At 39.7% G+C, this 17528-nt stretch overlaps 1 protein-coding gene across 4 annotated transcripts in view; it reads left to right on the top strand.

The window, feature by feature from the left end:
* Window positions 1-1124: 1124 nt before the first annotated feature.
* The window catches only part of ate1 (arginyltransferase 1), a 46640-nt gene continuing 30236 nt past the window's right edge, over window positions 1125-17528 (top strand). The window contains exons 1-8 of one of the 4 annotated variants that reach the window (XM_026309039.1): window positions 1125-1277; window positions 4005-4068; window positions 4174-4236; window positions 4331-4434; window positions 4683-4916; window positions 8534-8742; window positions 11289-11417; window positions 12647-12775. In XM_026309039.1, coding sequence (XP_026164824.1) covers window positions 1178-1277; window positions 4005-4068; window positions 4174-4236; window positions 4331-4434; window positions 4683-4916; window positions 8534-8742; window positions 11289-11417; window positions 12647-12775 — 1032 coding nt within the window. In that variant the 5' untranslated portion in view covers window positions 1125-1177. The remainder of the gene's footprint in view (window positions 1278-4004; window positions 4069-4173; window positions 4237-4330; window positions 4435-4682; window positions 4917-8533; window positions 8743-11288; window positions 11418-12646; window positions 12776-17528) is intronic. The other 3 variants (XM_026309040.1, XM_026309041.1, XM_026309042.1) reach the window with 3 other exon arrangements.

Genomic DNA, 17528 nt, shown 5'->3' with positions numbered 1-17528 from the left:
GCCCCATGAAATGTTCTGAAATGCGCTTCACCTGCAACTATGTTGCCTGGTTCAGCCTAGCTGTTCTGGACATTTAACTAGTAAGTCTAGTCGACATCAGACTTCTGTGATGTATTTGGATGTTCTTATCAAGGAATTAGGTTTTGTAATTTCACAAAAATTACAAACCTATCCACGTTTTTAAAGACAGAGAAAATCTGAATCAGGTACCCAATTTAACACGGGCAGGAATGAGATGATATGGCCTATTAACGCATGGCAACGGTTAAAAGACAGACATGGACATGATAAACATGGACACAATGCTGAGCCACGTGACTGGTTTTCTGCAGCTGTCATTAGAAGACTGGTCAAACTGGAAAAAGTGATGGGTTTTACCAGTTCTACCATCTTTGCAAAGTGTTTCTGTGTATTGTTGGTACAGCTCTAAATCAGTAATGCTTTTCAGATGAGTAACTTAAAATTGCACAACTGTCAGGATACACTTCCATTTGTTTCATTGTGTTTAAATGAAATGTAAATGAGCGAAATATAAATATTTCACCAGATATTTAAAAACTATTTTCACAACCTGCCAACAATGTATTGGATAAGCAGTAGCCTATTTGCTGGAGTCTAATAATGTATATTTTATTCATTTTTTTTCTTTATCTTCTTTTCCTTTCAGCTGCTCCCTTCAGGGGTCACCACAGCGAATCATCTGCCTCCATTTAACCCTATCCTCTGTATCCTCCTCACCCACACCAACTATCTTCATGTCCTCCTTCACTACATCCAAGAACCTCCTTTTTGGTCTTCCTCTAGACCTCCTTCCTGGCAGCTCTAACCTCAGCATCCTTTTACGAATGTAAAAGTTTCTTTCTTTATATATATTCTATATTCTATTAAGGCAGCCATTTTACAGTGCAAGAAGAATAAAATATTATAACCTAACAATATATAATAGAATCTAACAATAATTTAGACATATTAATATTACAACCTACAAAAGAATCAAAGTTTTCAAATAAAAAGTGTGTTATTTTAATTGTGGACAGGCTTCCTTTAACAGTGCGGCCGCGGTGACGTCACTGTACGCACAGCAGCGGCACGGCTGACGTATTGGGCATGGGCGTGGCTTAACATCCAGACGTACTTACCCGTACACCGGTCACAATCAGCTGTGTTCATAGTAAAAATGGCAGGAAGCAAGTCTTATACTATAGTGGAGTATTTCGGCGGGGATGACGGTCACCGCTGTGGGTACTGTAAGAATGAAAGAGGAAACTTCTCTCATGGTGAGTGTCTAATTAGCGAAGCTGTGAAAAACAGTAAGCTATCGCCCTAACTCGCTTATGCTAACATTCTCGGTCAGTCTACTTGCTGGAAAGGTAACCAGTTTTTAAATAAGGCTGGCTAACTAATGTTGGTACTGTTATGTTAAAGTCAGTACATTTTAGTACGCTACAGCTGTCCTGTTGATACCACTGGTTCAGTTATTTAGCGTTGTCCTAACGTGTTCAGGTCAGTGACCTAGCATTAGCTCGGGTTTTAGCCACTAGCATTTTAGCAGCTGTTCCATCCTGTGAAACATAAAGGAGGCTGTAGAGTACAGGTAGATACGATATTTTAAAACGGCTGGGCTGCTGTTGTTGAATTGCTTTTCAGCTGTACGATGCTGTCTTCAAGACTAACGCTGTCACGCTCAGTAGACATGTTAACATATCTAGCTTGCTAACGAACAGTGTCTAAGGTGTGCAGGAGAAGCCAAAGTGCCAGTGTCTCTTATTTGGCCTGTCCGTGCTAGGTCACGGCAGTAGACACCGTATATTGTGCATTCACGAAGGTTACAAGGTTAAAGTCACATTAGATGGATGTTTTTTCTCAGCAGTAGGCAACGTGGATTGATTTGTAAGATGAGTGGAGCTGCAACAACACAGTGTGAATATGATACGGGTTTCTCAACGTGCTCAAACCGAAGACAGGAAGTTTATGGTGCGTGGAGTATGACATACAAAACAAAGTTCAACTTTCCTGTGGCAGCGTTGTTGGAGGAAGATCGAGTAGTACAATCCAGCCATATTTTGTAATTAATTTTGATTGCTTTGCTGATTGCTGAGTTGGCCTAGTCTACTATCCAAGTGAACCCTGAAAGAGTTTGTTTGCACTTGTGATGTAACTAAACAAGGAAACAAGCAAACACAGCCTCTGATTATGCAAGTTTCTCATAATGCCACCACCTTTTGCACATCTATTACCCGATTTCCAATGAACTGGAAACAATGAAATACTTCTACACATCTGTTACATTTTTTTAAAACAGTAATTCTTAAAGGTGATAGGATGTCACATGAAAAGGGTGACATAGACTGTGTGGTCACATTAGAGCTTAAAGGTACTAGAAGACGTTGCTGTGCATGTTCTGGTCATTTAAAGACTACCTGTGTTGATGCAACAATTTTAGAAGTTTGACTTTGATTCAGAGCTTTGCAAAAAGTGACATTAAGCAGATATATTAACAGGTTAGAACCTCCTTATTTGCTTGTAGATTATATGAAAGTACACTAGACCCACAGCTGTAGAAATGAATCCATTATTTCATTATGATGTTGAGTTTAATATGGCACCTGTATTTTCCTGGAAGGACATAAAACAGGCCGAAGTTCATTGTAGTGATTATCTTATATGAGCAGTGTGTCTGGTCTGTTGTTGACTTTTCCAAGCAGATAATGTTACCCTCTTTGAGATTGGTGGAGTGATGTTATCAGCAGGACACAGCAAATGCAGCTGCACTGCAGAGCACAGCATCTGTCTTCGTGTTTTACTGTGTCATGCCTCAGTGGACTCCTAAAACTGGATCAGGTGTGGACAATGGGAAGGTGCTTCCACTGTGCCACGTTGATGGCAGCTGCTACACTGAAAACACAAAATGTTCACATGGCATTAATTTTATTTTAATTTGTTTTTTTATTTCTGGCTTCCTCATCATACACTAGTTATAATGCCTTTAGGTATTTGTTTTTTGTGTTATTTAATTGGCCCTCCCCTGTTCTTCCACAAATTTATTGTTCTTGAAAATGTTTTGTATGGGGGAACTTGAGCTGAAGGTTTTAAATATATATTTCTGTAAATTTTAAATTTCTATGAAAAATAAGATTTACGATGCTTTTGATCTGATGTATTTTCGATATATACAGTATTTATACTGCTTACTTAGTTTTATGCCAGTGGTTGAAAACCCCCAGTCTTGCTGCTGTTTCTCTAGACCTTAGGACTAACTCCAGTTATAAGTGCTTCAGTGTTTGTGTTGTGTGATCACACTGTGTTGTCTCCTTGTCTCTGTGGACTCTGGATAAACACGATTCTCCTGGGATATCAAACATACTAAGTTGCTGTGAGAACTGGAATTCAGTCAGTTCCCTCAGCTGTTTTAGATGTAAACTGATAATGGTCATCAAGACAGATGCACAGAGTTTTTGGTGTACACTTGCAAACTGTGTTTTGAAAGAAGCTCTAATAGGGGAGTTTTCCAAACTGCTTTGGCTATAAATAAAAAATATACATGATTCCATGGTGGTCTGTGTGAATTCACTTTGACATTTTATGGGTCTTCCCATCAGACTCTTAAAAAGCATCTTGACAGACTACACCTTAATTTTATACATGCGTCCTATTTGACCTTTGGAGCCTGGCACATTTCGAATAATATTAAACAGTATGGTCTTCTGGATGGCTTCTTTACAAATGGAATTTTTTTTTTTTGTCTGTTAAAATCACGTAGACGTATTAAAAGGACAAGGCCTTTTCTCCCTAATGGGGAATTTAAACAACATGATGAAATGAGAAATGTTGTTATAGGGTTACACAGTTTATGAGAGTGGCTGAACTCCAGTCTGAGTTTTTACTATCAAAATAGCATCACACCAAAGTTTATCTTCCGGTTATCAGGAGGTATAGCAAAGTAAATGTTCATATAAAATGAATTAAATGTTTTACAGCATGGATGTTCCTTTTGTCTTCTGCAGGAATGTGGTCTCACACCATGACAGTACAAGACTATCAAGACCTCATAGACCGAGGATGGAGAAGGTGAGTAGTTACTTCCTGCCTTCACCTCAATATAGTTTAAGAAATATCATCTGAATCTATCAACATGCACTTTGCAATAAAGGTTGTCCATGTGTTCCTTTACAGAAGTGGGAAATATGTCTACAAACCCACAATGAACAAGACATGCTGTCCACAGTACACTATCAGGTAATTCTTCTTAACATTATGTTTGTTTAGCCACAGAAATATATGGAATAAATATATTGTTCTAATCAGGACGACTCTTTACCTCTCTATGTAGATGTCATGCACTGAAATTCCAGCCTTCCAAATCACACAAGAAAATCCTGAAGAAAATGAGCAAATTCATTTCCAAAGGGGAATTACCAAAAGGACAGGATCATGGTGAGTGTATAGCCTGTTTAATTATGTACAGCAGTTATTAATGCATGCGTATTGTCATTTCATCTTGTTGGTATACAGTACATGCATAGAAGAAAATAGACAAACTGAAACGGCAGTCACCTTTTGTACTGCATAGCATTGGAATGCATAGTTGAAACTATGGTTAGTTTGGCACCAAAACGAGAGTTGGTACTGACTATGTACTGCAAATTAACTGGTGTGAGCAATATTGATTCTGTGCCTTGTAGGGGAGCCAATGGACTCAGTGTGTGAAGAAGCAGGTCCACGGGAACCCAGTAAAGTCTGTCACTCAGAAGTCAAGTGTGCTGCCATTACAGACATTCATGAAGAATTAACTGTAGCTGCTATCACTGATGTTCAGAAGGAGGTAGCAGATAATCTGCCTGCAAGCTCAGATACTTCACGAAAGGGTCCAGCATCAGTCCTGGATGGCAAAACAACAGACCCAGCTCCGAAACCAGGTGAGAAACTTGATTCCCTGTCAATTGAAAATCAACATTTTCTACTGAATTAAAACAATAATTAATTAAATAATATAGAAAAATAAAGAGAAAACAATAAATCAAGAACGTAATAAGCTGATTAACCGATAAGGAAAATAATTGGTAGGTGCTCTGCTTGAATCCATGAACTGGGATAGCGTATGCTGGTTTGTGCAGCATTAGTGTGAAAGTGACATCAGAACAGTATTCATCGCTCACTTAATGAGTGGTTAGGGCAAAGAGAAGAGTCTACAAGAACATAATGCCACACTGAATATTTAAGTAAATGACCATTCAGTCTTAAAAATATCAGTTTGAATAATGTCTGCTAATTATTGAGAGTGTCATTAGGAGCTGATCCAGGAGCATCAGGACCATATTACTGCTCTTTAGTGCTGGTCTTATACTCAGTGCTTGAATTACTGTATGTATTTATTTCACTTATTGTCTTACCACATCATCATACTTTTTACGTTCTAACTTTCAAAGATGATGCAATGTTGGCTTCATCAAGCATTGAATATAAGTGTTTTGTTAAGGTTTGTGCTATTGAGGCAAAATCATGTACTACTTATGCACAGGTAAATCCCCAAATCGTGCACTCACTTAGAGTTGTCACAGCCTGGGAGCAAAAGCTATTGAGGCGTCTGGTGGATCCCGCACAGATGCTTCTGTACCTCTTTGTGACAGGAGGGTCAAGGGAGTGGCCACTTATTATTTTCAATATGTATTCACTGTTATTTTATTTGTCAGAAAATCTTTCAAACTGCAGTAGGAATGACTTTAAACACAGTGATTGTAGTTTTAATGACAATTCCCTGCAGTTAGTTGTAAAACTGCAACTGTGGGTTTCTCCAGTGGCTTAAACATCAATGCTGGCCAGAAGGTGTCACTGTTCACTTTGTGATGGACTTGACTTTGCAGCAGCTTGATGAACAAGGGTGCTGTGTCCTCAGTGTTCTCTGGAGTGTCTCTGGTCTGGGCTTATCTGTCATGTTCTCCTCCTTACTCACCAGTACAGGATATCCTCACAGCCAAGTCACAGCAATGAATTAAAAACACTCACCGTGGCAAGATAATAAACTCCCATTAGACACAGGAAGCAACACTTCGAACAACTGTGCATGTTTCAGGGCTCAACCACTTTTCCTCTCTCAAACATCTAACGAGAACAGGCCCCACGCTCATTAGTCAGAAGGCAACGACTGATTTTAGAGATTGATATCAAGACCGGTCAAGCCAGATGCAGAGAAAACTTTCATGGTGCTGTTGTTCCTCTTCTATCGCATGGATGTCAGCGCCACACTCCTCTTCCTCAGATTGTATAATAAGCCTTTTCAGGAAGCCAGTAAAGAGGAAGGTAGGAGGATTTACTATGTTGAGCCAGTGATTCTCCACTCCCTCTTTATTCACCTCCAACAGAAAACACCTGGACATATCTTTCCTCTGGCTTTATGGCTGGGGCACTTTATAGCTTGGGCAGGTTCCAGTTTTAGCTTGAGAAAACATGGCTCTCCATCTGCCATATCACTTAAAGTGAATTTGAACTGTTCTTTTTTTTCCAAAGCTGTGCTTGGCTCTGCTTTCTACAAAATTACTTGTTGTGAAAAATGTGCCCAACATGTATGTATTTCTACTTTAGTCTGAAATTAAATGTTTTATCAGTATCAATCATGTTCAAAACAGTTCATTTTTCTCAGCAATGTATGGCCCATATGTTTTGGCCCATAATAAGCAGAACACAGTACTTTGTCAAGGACCTAATAATGTGTTTTAAAATAGAGAGAAAATGGTGCACAATACAATTTCACATAAAATAACACTGTATTATCCCCTTGTTAATATTTTAGTGGCTGCTTACAGATATCAGCATCCTTTTATTGCAGTAAATACAATTTTTTTTTGTCTCTACATGTTTACGTACAAGACGGCAGTACGTCACAACTCTAGACAGTTTACTTTGTGAAAGTCATATGTGTGCTTCGGGAAGCAGGGAGGGAGAGTGTCATAGTTTTTATGAAGTGCTAACTGCTGAGTTGGAGCATCTGTCTTCCACAGGAACTGATCTGTCAGACTTTATCTTTGCCAGGACTACGTACGCTGTCCTCAGGAGAACCTGTGTATGAGACAGGGAGAGCGAGAGATAAAGTGTGTCTGTGTGTGCGTGTGTCTGTGTGTGTTCCTCCTTGTGTTTGGAGTGAGCGTAATCGAAGGGAGAGAGGCAGTTGGGTAAGAGTCGATGCGTCTGTGGCTGTTTGACCCAATTGCCTTGACCTCACGTGTTTATTTTGACAGAAGAATACCATTTACCCATCCTGCACCTCGCAGAGTGCTTGCATTCATTATTCTCTTGCCCTGAAGCACTTTTCCTCCAGTTGTTTTTGCCTTAAAGACAAATATAGGTACAGTACACTAAGAAGATAGAAGAAACAACTTGTCTTTGTGGCCACATTCATGGAACCTACTACAAAGCAGTCCATAAGATGAAGACACAAACCTCAGATGACAGAAACACTGTTTTATTACAGGAGTTTACAGTAATTTAACTTATTCATTAAAATGATACAGTCATGACTTTAAAACATCAGTTGGAATGAACCAGCATCTGTACACAGTTCCAGCTCACATCTGTAATTAGTATTCACAGGATAGATTCTGCTTACAGTAGAAAATAAAGGACCTAGAGCTTGAGTCAACTGAGGCAGAGCGCTGCCAGTGAACCTGCTCCGCTGCCAGATTTTCCATCTCCTTTTTTTAGGGCCGGGCATCCCTCTCTTCCACGTGATGTCGACTGAGGGGAAAGTTAGTGAGCTGATGGTAGCGGCTGGCAATAGGACAAGCAGGAAATGGCTCTCGTTTCCTTATTGCTCCAAACAGGATGTGGGCGTGTAAACTGTTGACATGGGATGCCCGGAGAGCTGGAGAGCTTGGCAAAAGCCCAGGAGGTGGTGGAGTATGATAAGGAGGGGAGCACAGAGAGGGGAAACATGCAGAGATTGAGTTGCTGCACAGTGTCCATGTTAGCTGAGAGAGAGAAATACTGATAAAGTGTATGAACATGTGGTCTGTTAGTGACAGACCACCTCAAGATATTAGTAGAAGAGCTACTTATTTATTTCCCCACACTGGCTGCCCGAGATGTGCTACTTTTGTCATCTTTATTAGAAAAAACACTCTTGGATTCATTATCTATTCTGCTTCTGCTTCTCCTGTTCCTTCAGAAGTACACACTAACTTTCTGCTAAATAATTTGACTTAACTAATATGGACCATAGTGTTTTATAGCTTCCCAAACAATGATGTAATGCACAGACTACTGGGACAGGGAAATAAGAAAATGACTTCCATAGGGCTCTCTGCAGAGTCTGAATTCTTTGGCAGGGGGTACACTAAAGCAAATATGGCAGCCAGGTTGCACAGAGGAGCAGGGGAAAAAAAATCACAAAATATGCTTCAAATTTGAGATATATCAATAATAGTAGTTTGAAGTTATTACCGCTCTTACTCCTTTGTAATTTTAAGAATGGTATTTCTTGCCACCCCCTCCTAACTAGCATCCTCTGCCTGTCTCCTGCTTTTTTCCCTCGGGGGTGCAGGGATGGGAGCTGATCCCAGCCGGCCACCGTGTCGGAAAGCCAAAGACTTAAGGAAGGAGCGACGTCTTCAAAAAGGGCAGACGAGGCAACATGCTGGGGTGTCTTCCACTGTCTCTCCTAACCCACCAACTCCCACCCAGAACAACCAACCAAAAACCCTGGAAGATTTCATCAATGAGTCACTGCCTGACAACTGTCATTGCCTTGAGGTGAGCAGAAATACAGAGTAGGTTCTTTCTTTTCTCTTCTTATGTGACTTGGAATAAACATTAGCCTATTGTGATGATTCCAGCCATCATTAAGAAATAGTGTTTTTGGTTTAGCTTTCTGTCTCCAAAATGATTGGATTCAGTTAGCTTGAAATTTTATTTCATAGAGGCCTCTTCCCCAGCTCCAGTGACTTCACCATGTGTTTATGTGTGCGCAGAGGATAGCTGGCCAGAACAGAGTGGAAAAACCACATCTTTCCAGTTTAAATTCAACCAAATGACAGGCTCACCACACAAACTGGGTCGCGTTACCCTTTTGATGACATTAAAACCACAGCTCTGAGCTCAGCCAGTATCAGAGGACATGGAAATGAACTTTTGGCAGTGAACAGAACAATGTAGAAAGATGCCTAGTTAAGGCCTCAAGCTGAGCTACTAACGTCATTCTTGGTACTGACCAAAATATGAGCCAGATGCAGTGATGAACCAGGCAGTATCTCTATCCCCTCTGAGAATACACCAGCAAAACCTCCTCCTAGTCACCTCTTTTCAATTGGATTAATTTGTTTGCCTGCAGTTATTGATCAATTTCACTAAGTGGATTCAAACACAAGGTTATACTGTGCAAGTGAAGGTTAATTATGTCTTTTACAAGTCAAATAATTAAGAGGTACCTCTATTAGATCAAGTTAGCTTTTATTAAAGGACATGTGGCTATGCTGTGTCAGATTGGTGGCTGAAGGACAATTTGAATGATAGTGAATCTATGACATACTTGGGTCTTGGGCTTCTCTACTGTTGATTTAGCTCCAGGCTTAAGGAGGTTTTTGCACCCGGACCAGGAGATTGATGTTTACATTAGAGCAATTAAATGCAGTCTGGGTCTGTCTAATGACAAGCACATCTGTTAAAAATATCACACTATTTTGACAATTCACCAGCAGGGGGCAGTGTGAGAATGTGATTCAGAGCTTTTCAGGCACTTCAAGAAAGTGTGGAACTGTTCACCTCTAGAGGCTTGTCTACTGGCTCCACACTTTTCTCATATTTTCACTGGATGGTCTTCTAAATCTTTTGCTAACATACAGTGGTTTGGCAGTTAGTGGTCTCTTATGTTAAATTATGTTTTAATAGTGTAGTATAAGGTCTTGAAGATCTTGGTTAAGTTAAAGCTTTAATAAACTATGATCTTTGTTTTTAATAATTGCTAAACAAAAGCCTGTGGTGATATTTGCCTTTATTTGAACATTCTTAAAGTGGTCAAGTATCAAGTGTTGGATTTCATTTCTGTTATGAGAATAGTTAAAATGTTTTTTCCATGCTTCCCACTGTCTGCTGCAGTCTTGGTTGACCAACAGGATTTCAGGCTATCAAAATATCTCTAGCATTAAAGCAAAATTAAAAGGACTGAATTTGAGCGTTGTCCTATTATGTTTGAGGCCCAGTGTTTCTATTTGACGATTTGAAGATGCCAAGTGGTCATATGAGAAAGATCCACTTAGGTCCAAGTCAAGCAAACCCCAAGTTCAATTTCTCTATCCTGTCCATCCAGAGGATTCTTATGACAAAGCCTCTGTGGCCAACAAAAGCTTGAAAATAAGGAGGTGGGTAATTAAATGGGGCCAGACGATGAGAAAATTGAATTCTTCTTCAGTTTGTGTGACATCAACAGCACTCAGCCAATTTTTCTTTTTGTCACAAGCTTTTCCTGATCCTTGGTGTTAAATTTAATCCACAGCACTGCATTGACTTAACAGGGACTTAATAATATGGAGTCAGTGCCTTGTTCTGACTGGCTGCTGGTAGCAGCAACACACAAACATAACACTGTAAATGAAAAAGACAGTTGCCAACAAATGAACATGATTTGAAATGAATGTTCGCTGAATGTGAACCTAAGTTGATCTCTAGGTTTAACCTTTGTGTAAAACTCCTTCTTATACAGACATAAGAAAATCTTTGCACACTCTAATCTCTGAGTATGATCAGCATCAAGAATAAAAAGAGTCTCAGATGGCATGATGAAGCACTGGACGTGGGTTCACACACACACACACACACACACACACACACACACACACGCACGCACGCACACACGCACTACTGTAAATAGGCTAATGGTTATTTTGAACACTACTTAAGAGCTGTGTTTTTTTTTTTAACATTCTCTGTCCTCTTGAGTAACACCTGCCTTTCTTTTGTCCCGACGGAGATGGACATAACACACCCACACTCTGCAATGTTGATGATTTCTCATCAAGCCACAGCTATAATGAACACTGAAAAAGTATAATAGAAATTGGCAAAGGCTCCAAATTAGATGCTTTTACATTTTTTTTGTGTGTGAATTGGCTTAAAATCTTAATTTCACTCAGCTATAAGAGGGTGTGTTTATGTCAGTCATCTCCTTTCACAGTTCTTTCACAGTTTTTCTGCTTTTGGTTTGTGATGTGTTAATCTTCTGGCTATTTTTATTCACCACTTAAGTTGTTCTCTATTTTTTTCATTTTAGTGTTAACCCTTATCTGCCCATATTCTTTTTGAAGGTGAGGCTAGTGCGCTCCAATCCCCCTAGCCCGCAGTTCAAAGCCTCTTTTGACGCCTCCTACCAGGTGTACAAACTCTACCAGATGGCCATTCACAAGGACCCTCCTGACAAACCCTCCGAGAGCCAGGTCAGAGAGAGGGGGGTGTAGGTCAACCTGCTCTAGGGTTACCCGGAGGGGGGAGAGGGTCACACAGTTTGGGTACCTGTAAGAATATTATCTTGCTGTAATATTTTTTTTTTTTGTTTGTTTTATACATTTTTTTTTTTGTTGGTTAAATAATTTCTAATAAAAATCATATTGGAAATATATGCAAGTCGGGCAGTGGCTTTAGTCTCTGTTCATTAGTAACCATTATTTAATGATGAAGTAACAGTTAATCAGTAGTAAGTTTATACTATATATAATGGATATAGTTAGATTATTTTCTTTGGCAGGACGGACACTATAGATCTAAAATTGAAAATGAGATTTAAAACAAGAAATATTTTGCAACAAAAACCATCAGAGATAAAAACCCATATGTCTGCATGAATTGAAGTGAATTAACACTTTAGCCTTAAAATAGAGTGTATGTGTATGAGAGCTTGAATCAAAGGTGGGGCAAATGGAGGGGAAATGTTTCCATACGCCATGGCTGAGAGCAGTGTCTGGGTGTCAGTGCCTTTCACACATTTACATTGTCTGTGCCCCTCACCATCACCCTGCCCATAGGGGAATCGCACTTTAAATTTGGACAATATAGTGTATGTTAAGGTTTTTAATGTTTTTTGACTGTTTAGTGTGTTCAAACTTCATCTTCTTGAGAGGAGTCTATAGTGTCTAGCTGGGATGATCCTGTCACAGATGTTTTTTTTTTTTCTCTTTTCTTCTTTTTTCTTCCTTTTACGCATTGGCGCTATATTGAATTGTGAATACTCATTCCTCTCCATTCGAGCTGTTTTAACAGCCTGGAAGTGCACTAGCCTCATCCTCAAGCTGTCTGACATATTATTTTTAAAGCACACTTTCACTCTCCTAGAATCCTATTATTTTCTTGCATTCATGCATCCTTTCAACAATCTGTTAAAAACACTTAATCACTGAGTTTCAGACTCAGAACAGACCTGCTGTGTTAACATTTTGCCTCAAGGACTAAGAGACTGATGTGAAACACCAGATGCCAAAACACTTGTATAACTCTGTTGTATCAAAACCTCTTTTAATTTTTGCATTATCCCTTCCTGCGCCGTGTCCATCCTTCCTCTAGTCTTCTTTTTTCTTTTGTAATTACCTTGTCTTTCATGTATTCATTGTCAACCCTCTTAAAACCTCCCTCCACTTTATTGCTCTTGTCCGTCCATACCTTGTGCTTGAAGGTGAGGCTAGTGCCGGTCAGCTTTGAGGACCCACAATTCACATCATCCTATCAGCAGTCAGCGGCACTGTACACCCGCTACCAGATGGCCATTCATGGTGATGACCCCAGCGAATGTAGTGAGAGCGAGGTACTGCATGATTATTATTCTGCACATACTTTATTATAGGGCATTACTGCACATGCTTGTCTCAATTTCAAACATATGGCAATTTGCTGCTTATCTCTCTTTTTAATGTTTTCATCTAAAATCTTTTTTGATTTTGGACTGGTCAGACACAGCAAGTTGTTTCAAAAAGGGAGCTTGAAGTTTACAGTTTTGCCATTTTTGTCTAATTAACTGATGAACTGTGTATATTGGGTTATATTAAAAGCTGTCGGATAAATTGGTACTAATGCACAGTAAATGATATTATATCTTATGTACCCACACACCTCCATTTCTCCATCTTATAAATAAATAAGAGAGGAGAAAGTAAAGTTGAGGCATCCAAAACTGCTGGGCATTCTCACTAAACTGAGAGGGCCTTTTGTCCCTCAGGGCTGGAAAAACAACCTCCTCCTCCAACGTCCTGCCAGCAAGCCTCAGTAAATTACTGAATTCTCCAGGTTGTAAAACTAAGGTAATTAATAAATAATAAAAACTGTCAGATTGGGCAGACGATGGCAGATTCTTTCCTAGTGCCATAACACTAGCTCTATTAATAGGGAGCGTGTGTTTGCGTGCACAGCTTCAGTTTGAGGTTTATAACTGTATTGGGATCGAGTGGGTTCAAGAACTGCAGGAAACACATCTCTTAAAAAAAAAAAAAAAAAAGGAAAGGTGTGGAGCTGTGCAAGCAAAGATGATTAAATTGAAGTTCCATTTTCACTGATGGACTTGTTAAGCATGGAGAGTTAATGCTTTAATTTGTCTTAAAGATGGGCACATGGATTGTAATTCACCTTGGGAGCTTTACCTTCTTAAGTGGTTTCAAAAAATGATTGGACTCCTATATATATTCCTTTTGACAAGGTTTGTTTAGGATAATAAGATGTATAGTTGATGCATTCAGCTGTTTCCTGTGCTTCATGCAGACGATTTAGAGATGGATACCAACTGTGACAACCACACAGCAGTACTATACAGTGCTGATTTTCTAGTCCATGAAGTTCTGGTTAATGTGCCCGTTCTCTTCCCAGAAGAGGACCAGCTTGTGGCATTAGTAAAGAGAAATGAGAAACACATTTTTGATGTGGTGATGGCACATGTTGGTGCCATGCCATTTCAGGCCTACTGCTGCTACCTAGGAAATTGAATCATTTGCTATATCTGGAAGTATTTATTAATCCATTAAAATGTTACCTAGGGACAGAATCTGCACTACAGTCAGCCTGGCTCTGAGCCAGGCAATAGAAGAGATTGTGTATCTTGAATTATTGTGCCAAAACTGTATTATTAGACAGTATGGTGTCCTAGAGGGCAGTGGCTTTGTTTGTTTAAGGATGTATGCATTTCCTGTCATACCATGACTGGGAGGGAGCCAGACTTTATTCCTTCCACATCCAATCATGGATTCCTGACAGAGTTGCAGCGTATACTTGCAATTATTTAGACACATGCGCATACACACACATCCATGAACAGACTCTCACTTACACTTTCTGGTCTTAACTGTTGTGCTGAGCCGTGACTCTGAGTTCCTGCACATGTGGCTTTCATTTTCAGGAAAACAAATTCAGTTCCATTTGTATTTACTCTTCTTCATGGCCTGGATCTTGATCAAGATGTTTGGAACAAAAGGAATGATATATGGGAAAAGGATGTATGAAAAAGCTGAGAAATGGAAATGTATCATTAAATATGGAGGAACTGATTGAGGGGAAAATTCCCCCCTCCCCCAACTTCCTGTTATACCAGAACTCAAAAGTATTCTGTTGATTATTTATTTTATTTATTTATTTTTTTAAGCGATTGATCTTGGCATTGTAGCTAGGTTCCTAGTCCTCCTTTTAGGATGTCTGAAATAAACAGTGACCTAATCGGCAGAAGTTTGACAACGAGAATAAAACAGTGTTTGGGTCGTTTTTATTGTTTTTTAATGCAAGAGAGTGAATGCAGGCACCTTGTCGCTCAAGAAAGTATAGCACTTTGAGCACACAATGACTAGAGGCCTAAGTAGCAATTATGGTTTAACAGATGTGTGTTTCTGTGTACTGTATTTGTGAGTGAAGACATGTCAGCCTGTGTGTGTTTGAAACTGCTGCTTGCCCTCCTAATTGTACACAGATGAGTGTTTACTATAGTAAAGGAAAATTTAGAGAGGAAGTGATGGACTACATGTGTGAAGAGAACCTTCCAGAACGTACTCTGGACGTGTCTTTGTATACAGTCGTATGTGCTATTGTATTAGAGAGAGGGAGGAAGCTGAGACTGTGTTCAGGTGTTTGTTCCCTTAATGTCTTCATGCTTGAGTGGCTGTGCTTTCACATTAGACTATCTATCTCCTGCAGAATGTCTGCCACTGTAAATGAGTTTCTCTGTGCGTGTGTGCGTGTGTGTGCGTGTGTGCGTGTGTGCGTGCGTGCGTGTGTGTCAGCCTAGCAGGTCTGTGTGGTCTGACACAGCAGTGGAAGGCTGCAGTGCTCCACTGTTTCTTATTCTTGGTGTGAGGAGGAGGAGGATGAGGAGGAGCGACCTTAGAAGGGAGGTGCTCAGAACTTATCACGACACATTCATTCCTGTATGCCTTGGCATACGTGCTTTAAAGTGTAAGAGTGCACAGAGTTGTGCATGACTGATTTAATCAAATAATACAGCATTTTGCTACTTGGTCAATTCTCAGTTGCACACAGAGCAGCCAGTGTTGTAACACGGCTTCTATAAATGATGTCATCTAATAACTGCAGCTGTTGTTCTGTTGGTAAACCATTTGGGGTTTTTTTTTTTTTATCAGTTTTAAACAAAAGTTTCATTTGTGCCCTTTAGCAAAATTGCACACTGGGAAGCTTTGCTGTTGGTAATTTGTTGACTGGCAGTGCAGTAGTCACTGCAGTGTTAGGAGTGGAAAATTACACTTTACTAGCATGGTTGCACAGGTAGGGAACATGATAAGCAGTTTTTCACATTAGCTAAGACCGTTGATGACTGAACAGATGTAGTGAATAAAATTTCACATTGGTCATGGTCATGTGAAATTGAGCAGGACAATGTGAAATTAAACTGACATTAAAAGTGGTTCTGTCATTGAACTAAATACTCAGGTGGGTAGGCCTGAAAGGTGGTGAAAACTGTTAGGGTGTTTATTGCAGGCAAAGGTAAAATAGCAATGACAGTGCATCATTTCTTAGCACATCTCTGCCAAAAGAAACCACATGTTGGACAACAATGTCCAAGTGTTGCCAACACTAAGACAGTGTTGTTGTGGCAGACAAATGGAGAAGCACACACACTTTTGAATGAGTTCAGGCTACTGGCAGGATATTGAGTTGCACCTAAGCCAGGACTGCCCCACCCAGCGAACCATGCCTTCAGCAGTCATTGCTGTTGTTAGCTGCACTGGTGTACACAGGCACACTCAAGCGTGCACAAACGGAGGATGTTGGTGTAGATATATTTTCAGTATCTTGTAGATCATCTTAGTGTTAATGAGAACTACAGATATCAATTCCACCATAGGGCACTATAGATGAATCCATTTATTTCAAAGTTAGTGAAAGACTAGTACTGTTCCAGTTTAATGTAAATTATTATATTAATAATATTAATTGTTAATTATTATTGCAGACAATTTGAGTTTACTTAACAGGTTTAACTGTGCTTAAAAATTCATTAGCATGTATTAAAATGGAGGTCTTTAGTTTTCAATGTGCTGTTTTCCACAAGAGCAAGGTTGCAGAAAAAAAGGCCTGAATTAGTACATTTACAGTATCAGCAGTAATACACATAAATAATATATTGCCATTAATATGCCCATATAAATACAACTCAAGTTGAGCTCAGGGGTTAGTGTGAGGTAGGAACAGAAATGACAGATTTTTAATAGCAGCTATTGGTTCATAATGAGTGTCTATGTAATGTCCTATTTTATGAGCTGTTTTACATCATTTGAATACCCACTGGTCCTGTTAGGATCCATTACATGTTGTGTTTATGGTAGTTTGGCGCTATTTTAGACCCATCTTCTGTTCACCATACAGTGGACTCAAAGTTGAACAAATCTTCAAATGCTGGATTGTAGCAATCCCTCTTGAACTTCAAAGGGTGATGTGTGTACATATGAGTAGGATTGCCTGAGGAAACCAAAAGCTGTCCATCACTGCTCTGCCTTAGCCGTGCTGGTTCTCATTATACAAGGGTCTTGGCCCTGAACATGGAAGCGTGCTACGTTTTCTCTTCAGTCCTGCAGGTCAGGTCAGGTCTGTAAACACACTGCTCTCAGCTTTGGTGATTTAAAAAAAAAAAAAAAAAAAAAAAGAAACACAGGAAATGGCAGAGAGAATGGGAGAGAGATTGAATATTTTCACAGACATAGTCCCCACGGTAATTGATATCTGATGTGCATTTTATAGTATGTTAAGAGATGGGCTATTTCGACATCAGCGAAGCTGCTTATTTAAGCTGTCATTATGTCCTCCCTGGTCTGTGAGCTTCAGTTGATAGACTAAATGTTTTCATTTGTGCAAATACAATCTTCTTTTTATACCCTACTGCAATGGGTGGTGGGTGGGGGGGGGGGGGGGGGGGGGTGCATTTGATATGTGAACCTGAGAGGAGAAACCAGGGAGGCATAAACCATATAGGACAGCAATGGAGGCATGTATGGTTTTAATTTATGTCTTTTCAAAAGAGTTAGTGATCCAGAGAACTAACTGTTTTTCTCTCTGTCCCCCCCTCCAAACCT

This window comes from Mastacembelus armatus, chromosome 15, assembly GCF_900324485.2.
Source record: "Mastacembelus armatus chromosome 15, fMasArm1.2, whole genome shotgun sequence".
NCBI classification, from domain to species: domain Eukaryota; kingdom Metazoa; phylum Chordata; class Actinopteri; order Synbranchiformes; family Mastacembelidae; genus Mastacembelus; species Mastacembelus armatus.
The sequence above is the reverse complement of the archived record's forward strand: the minus strand, read 5'-3'. Positions and strand labels throughout refer to the sequence as shown.